General features: G+C 43.9%; 1 protein-coding gene across 4 annotated transcripts in view; it reads left to right on the top strand.

Annotated features, from left to right (window-relative positions):
• The first annotated feature begins 2,440 nt into the window (after positions 1-2,440).
• The window catches only part of LOC146808694 (cell adhesion molecule CEACAM6-like), a 213,311-nt gene continuing 209,751 nt past the window's right edge, over positions 2,441-6,000 (top strand). For all 4 annotated transcript variants that reach the window (XR_014965483.1, XR_014965482.1, XM_085614215.1 and 1 more), the window contains exon 1: positions 2,441-2,781. Coding sequence is in view for 2 of the 4 variants with exons in the window: in XM_085614215.1 (XP_085470341.1) it covers positions 2,700-2,781 (82 nt within the window). In the remaining 2 variants the exon portion in view is untranslated. The remainder of the gene's footprint in view (positions 2,782-6,000) is intronic.

Here is a 6,000-nt window from a genome sequence, read left to right as displayed (position 1 = left end):
AACCTGCAAAACTGAACAGAAACTCTGGACCTTCGACATTCGACGAAAGAAGAAGACTGAAGAATCTCCCTTGTGGCCAAGGAGTGGCTACCCTGTGCAAACAGGCACCATCAAGAGACTACCCTTTGCTTTGCGACCGTTCTACGAGGAACCGACTGCAGAGCCCGACCAGAGCCTTGACTTCCAGACTTCTCCGACCCTCATCCACATCTGCAGCAGAGCTGAGATCCGTGGAGGCGACGAGCGACGTGGGACCGGCTACCTGGGAAAAGTGGCTAGTAACTTACAGCGCAGCTTCTGAGGTACCCTCGAAGTTGTGCACCGGGGATTGAGAAGCCCCAACCCCAAGCACCATCAGCACCGAAGATCAGCCCCCCACACTCCACGAGTCCTGCGTGGGGCCCTTCAGCATTTTCCTGCTTGCCGCGTCTGTCCGGTTGCTTGCCCGCTGGCTAGTGGCCTCTGTGACGACGCACCCTGAAATCTTCTGCGCTGGTTTGGCTCCTCCAGACTGGCTCCCGCTTCTCTGCAAAGAAGAAGCACCCCAGACCTTCCTGGTCTGCACCAGAAGCAAGTCCTTTGTTCTTCGTGGGTTCCGCTTGCCAAGGCTTGGTGAGTCCTAGTCCAACTTCGACGCCGCCGACAGCAAGAGCCTTCGTGGGACAGCTCGCCTCCTGGTCCTGGTCGTCCTCGACGCTTCCTGGTCCTCCTGGCTGCAGCGACAAGCTTCACCTTCACCTGCAACACTTCACGACATCGCCTGGTTCCTTCCTGGTTCCACGTGGTCACTGGCTAGTGACCTTGACTCTGTCCCTTCTGCTTGCAGGGTTCTTCTCTTCTTGATCCCAGCCTTGGGATCCACCGGACACTCTCCCCTGACCGCCTGTCAGCATCTTTCTTCAGGCATCCATAGGAGTCGACGACGAAAACGACGCAGCTTCACCCCTATGCACCCGCAGCCTGTGGGCTAGGTAACTTGGGTACTCCGGTGCTCATCAGGATAGTGACTATCCTAGTGTCTAGTTTTCAAGTCTCAACTTCCTAGCTACTCCGGAAGTGTCCTAAATCTACCGTTTTCTAAACTGTACTATTGCTATTGACTTTTACGCATTACGCGTGAGTGTTTCCACTCTGCACATGAATCCCGTGGGCCTCCCACTTCCTAACTAACGCTAGTGTAGTGTAGCCCCAGCGATTCCCTAGGCCTAGGCCTATTCTATTTCCGTGACAGTGGTTCTTATACCACTTACTTAGTATATGGTTTGTGTGGCCCCTAGGGCCTAACTGTATTACTTACCTGTGTGACTTACTGTATGCATTAATAAGACTGTGTTGTACTTACCTCTAATCTCATAAAGAGTGCTGAGGGTTTGCTTAGAATAAATACACTTTATTTTACATATATATCTGTTGTGGTGTCCTTTCATTTGGTATTCAAGGGATTATATATGGTATCACAGCTGGCTTCACATGCCATTCAGAGTTTAGCCTAAGACTGCTCTTGTCCATGCTACCACTAGGATAGCTGGTCTATAAGGTTGACTTTACAACCAATCACCATAAGGGTATTTGGACTGATATAAGGTGTACACTATAACTAGTGACATCATACATCAGGCCAACTTCTCACACCCGTGCCACTGAAGAAATAAGGAGATGAAGGGATCCAGGAGGTATTTGCGAGTCCTCCTGTCACTGCGAGCACCCGTGCTACTGCAGCAATAAGTAGATGAAGGGATCCAGGAGGTATTTGTGAGTTCTCCTGTCACTGCGAGCACCCATGCTGCTGCAGCATTAGGTAGTAGAACTGATCCAGGAGGTATTTGCGAGTCCTCCTGTCACTGCAAGTGCCTGTGCCGCTGCAGCAATAAGTAGATGAACGTATCCAGGAGGTATTTGTGAGTTCTCCTGTCACTGCGAGCACCCGTGCTGCTGCAGCATTAGGTAGATGAAGGGATCCAGGAGGTATTTGAAAGTTCTCCTGCCACTGCAAGTGCCGGTGCTGCTGCTGCATCCAGCAAAGAACACTTCCCAGGTGGTCAAGGCCGCCAACTTTAAAGGACTACCTTTGGGATGAGGTACAGTGGACACTCCTACAATATATGTGTGGCTGCCCTAGTGGTTAATATGCATGACCAAAGGGTCAGCCCTTATAAAAATTGCATGAATATCTTTGGGCGGCGAGAAGACTTACCAAGGGCTCCTCAAAGGCCCTCTGATATATTAAAAAATAACTTCTATTGTATATTGTGTATTATAGCCTCACCTTATATGTGTTTATGCTTCTAGTGTGTTTAGTTTATATAATTGTGCAGATTTACAGTGATAATTCACAACATAGGAGATGGAGTTAGGCAAGATGGCGAACGGGCTGCCGATTGTGCTGGACGTGTGAGCTGAAGCCTCCCTCGCTGACATCAAAGGATTGCACTAGCGGATGATTCCGCTTAGCAGCTGGCTGTTCTTTTTGAAGCTTGGAGCTTTTATTTGAGTAAATAAGGAGCGAGACTTTTTGGAAAAACCTGCCTAGGACGCCGAAAACTTAGTGATTACGGTGAAGAGAAAAGGAAAAATACCTGCATGTTGGAGGCAGTTAGAGCGCCGCTGAAACTTCGTCGAGCCTGGTGGGCGGTTACTCACACAGGTGTAGCTGGGCTGTTACGAAGCAAGCCCGGTTAGAGAACCTGCTGAGACGCACGATGGCTCCTAAAACTACTCGAAAGCAGCGTGGACAGGAGGCTGTTACAGACTGCGAGGCGCCAACTACTCATATTGATCAAGGTGAGAAAGTTATAAACGGTACTAAGAAGAATGTAAAGGGGACTCCGGTTAAAGCGAAGCAGACGATTACTGCATTATTCACGGCCTCAGAGCAAAAACAAAGGGGTCAGGCTTCGAAAGCTTTAAAAGCTCAGCAAGAATCTCACCGGGAAGATTTAATGGCAGACCCGCAGCAGCAGAATGTTAAACAGTCTGACACAAGGATTTATAGTGATGATGTGAATTCAGCAGCACAGCGTAATACTGTAGAGAAAGAAGGCTCCACGTTGGCTGGTGTTACTATAACGGAGAAATCTTCCCCTTTAGTGCCTGGTAGCTCAATGTCTGTGGCGGTTGCAGAGGCTGAATCTGTGGATTTTTTTTCTGTTTCAGAAAACTCAGCTTCTTCGTGTGAGGATTTAGTCACACAATACTCTAAACAGCTCAGCTTAGAGGAGGCAGAGAGCGACTATGATGAGAGTGAGCCAACTGACTTTATGGAGGAAGAAAGTCCTGTAACCGTCAGGAGTTTGAGTGATGTGCATGTACCAAACGGCGCGGAAGATGTGTCAGATAAGATTACGCTAACTACAATATATCAGACGATCCTTAGTCATATGGATAAAACTGCACTAGAGAGCCATAAAATTCAAAATTCATGCCGAAAGTTACAGGGCTCAATTCGGAAGTTAGCTAAGGCACAGGCAGATTTCGGGGAGAGATTCACAGAGGTGGAGACTAGAATTTCCAACATCGAGGATGAGCTGGTTAAGAAAAAGGCGATAACAGAAACCTTAAGTGCTAATAAGGAGGATTTATTATGGAAAATGGCTGATTTTGAAAACCGTGCTCGTCGCAACAATTTACGATTAATGCAGATTCCTGAAGGGAAAGAAGGCCAAGATCCGCGCAAATATATAGTGGAACTTTTTCAACTGGCTTTTCCGACTTTGAATAAATGGAACTGGGAGCATGAAATTGATCGAGCTCATAGGTTTCCTTTTCATCTTCGACCTGATCAGAATCCTACTAAGACTAAACCAAGACCTTTCATTGTAGCTTTTAACAGCTTTCGCGCTAGAGAAGATGTATACATGAGTACTCAACCTAATAGGAAATCTATGGCGGAGGGATTTTCTTTTTTTGCCACACCTGATTACTCCAAATATACAATGGATAATCGATGGCAATTGCGACAGCTGATCCATTTATATCAAAAAAGGGCGCTCAAGCCTATATTATGAACCCAAACTTAAGGTGGTTTATAAGGAAAAAACTCGCTTCTTCACAAATGTTGAGACAGCCAAAGAATATTTACACTCTTTGAAGGATTCTTAATTTTTTCTTTCTTAGATTTTTGAAAATCAGGAAATTTCTTTGTGTATTCTTTTTTGGAGTCACTAGAGCTAGCAGTACTAATTAAGGCATTACTGATTCATAACGTTTTTGAGTTATGTATCCTGATATGTAATTTGGATAATCCTTGTTTTTTTCCTTTGGTGAAGGTAGGGGGGTAATTAGCTCGGAACCATCGATAGGACCATCAGTCCTGAAGCCTCATTAAGGGGGGGGTAGTTTGGGGTTGTTAATTGAGGGAGGGGTAGAGGAGGGGTTTGGGGAGGGAAGGAGAAGGTGGGGGGCACTAGTGGTAGTAAGGGTTAAAAGGGAAAAAACCATGGTAAATTATGATGGTGACGGTCAAGAGGAATTATATAGTGGCTGGAACATTAGCTTATGTAGTATAACAAACTCTTTACTTATTATGAGTGGTTATGATTTGAGCATTTTACAAGTTACCCTGTATGGCGCGTAATACTAAAATATGTTCATTTAATGTATCTGGGCTTAATCAATTTAATAAAAGGAGGAGAATTGCAGCTGAAATTCGCTTTATTCAACCTGACATTTTGTGTTTGCAAGAAACTCATCTAGCATGGAATAATAGGAAACTTGTTGCTGACTTAGGATATGTTTTAATTTCTGCGACACAACAAACTAATAATACCAGAGGTGTAATGATCCTATCAAAACCAGGCTACTGTGAGGCAATTCGTAGTTTGACGGATAAATGGGGTAGATGGGCGATCTCAGAACTAAAAGTGGGAAATGGATTTTTCACTTTATGTTCAGTTTATGGATCTAATACTGATGAAGCTGAGGTTTTGGAAAAATTGAATATAGAACTAGCAAAATGGCGATCTCCCTTAATTATTTGTGGCGACCTTAATATCAATTTAAGTAATGTCGAACTCGCTGCTGGTTTAGATAATTATAGAGGTCGTAAGCCACGAGTTTTTAAAGCCTTATATGACTTGGTTACCGATCATGGATTGCTGGATATATGGAGTAAAAAACACCCGATGTCCCCAGGCTATACTCACTATTCTGCTCCTCATAAGAAATTTGTCCGCTTGGATTACTTTTTTATGTCTACATCTATTCATAGCGGGACTAAGATTCAGATATTTCCCAGAGTCACTTCTGATCACTCCCCGATATTAATTGAGGTCTCAATCTCGGAAGAGATATATAGAGTAAGAAATTTTTCATATGACAGGAAACTGTGTTTGGATGAACAATATAAAACTTATATGAATAATTGGATATTAGACTTCTTTAATATCAATATTGGGTCTGCTAATATTCTAAGTGTATGGGATACTTTCAAGGCCGGTTTCAGAGCGGAGACGATAAGCTACGGGTTATATAATCAAAATATAATACGATCTGATATGCTAGAACAATATAATAAATTAAGGACTGCGGAGATGGAGCTAATTAATGAAATAGGGAAGGAGAATAATCTATCTAGTATACTTGAGGCAGAGGCTAAAATTGCACGGTGTCGCATGAGTATAACCGAAATTTGGACTCAAGAGATTGCAAAAAAATATTTAGTTCATAAACGTCATATTTATGAATACGGAGAAACCATAGGCCGGTCTTTGGCTTTGCGCCTAAAAATGAATTCCACCTCGCGTTCAATCCTTAAAATACAAGATCAGAAAGGGGTGATGTATGAAGAACCGGGGGAAATATTAAATATATTCCAACAATTTTATATTGACTTATATACTCATCAACCCAATTTGGTTGAAAATCATGATTGGGAAGAGGGGATATTTAACAAGTTAAGTAATACTGACTCGCTATTCTTGGATACCCCATTCTCTATGGAAGAATTAGAGGAAGCTGTCAAAGGTACACCTTCTGGAAAAGCGGCAGGCCCTGATTTTATTC

Source organism: Triturus cristatus, chromosome 7, assembly GCF_964204655.1.
Source record: "Triturus cristatus chromosome 7, aTriCri1.1, whole genome shotgun sequence".
NCBI lineage: Eukaryota > Metazoa > Chordata > Amphibia > Caudata > Salamandridae > Triturus > Triturus cristatus.
The sequence above is the reverse complement of the archived record's forward strand: the minus strand, read 5'-3'. Positions and strand labels throughout refer to the sequence as shown.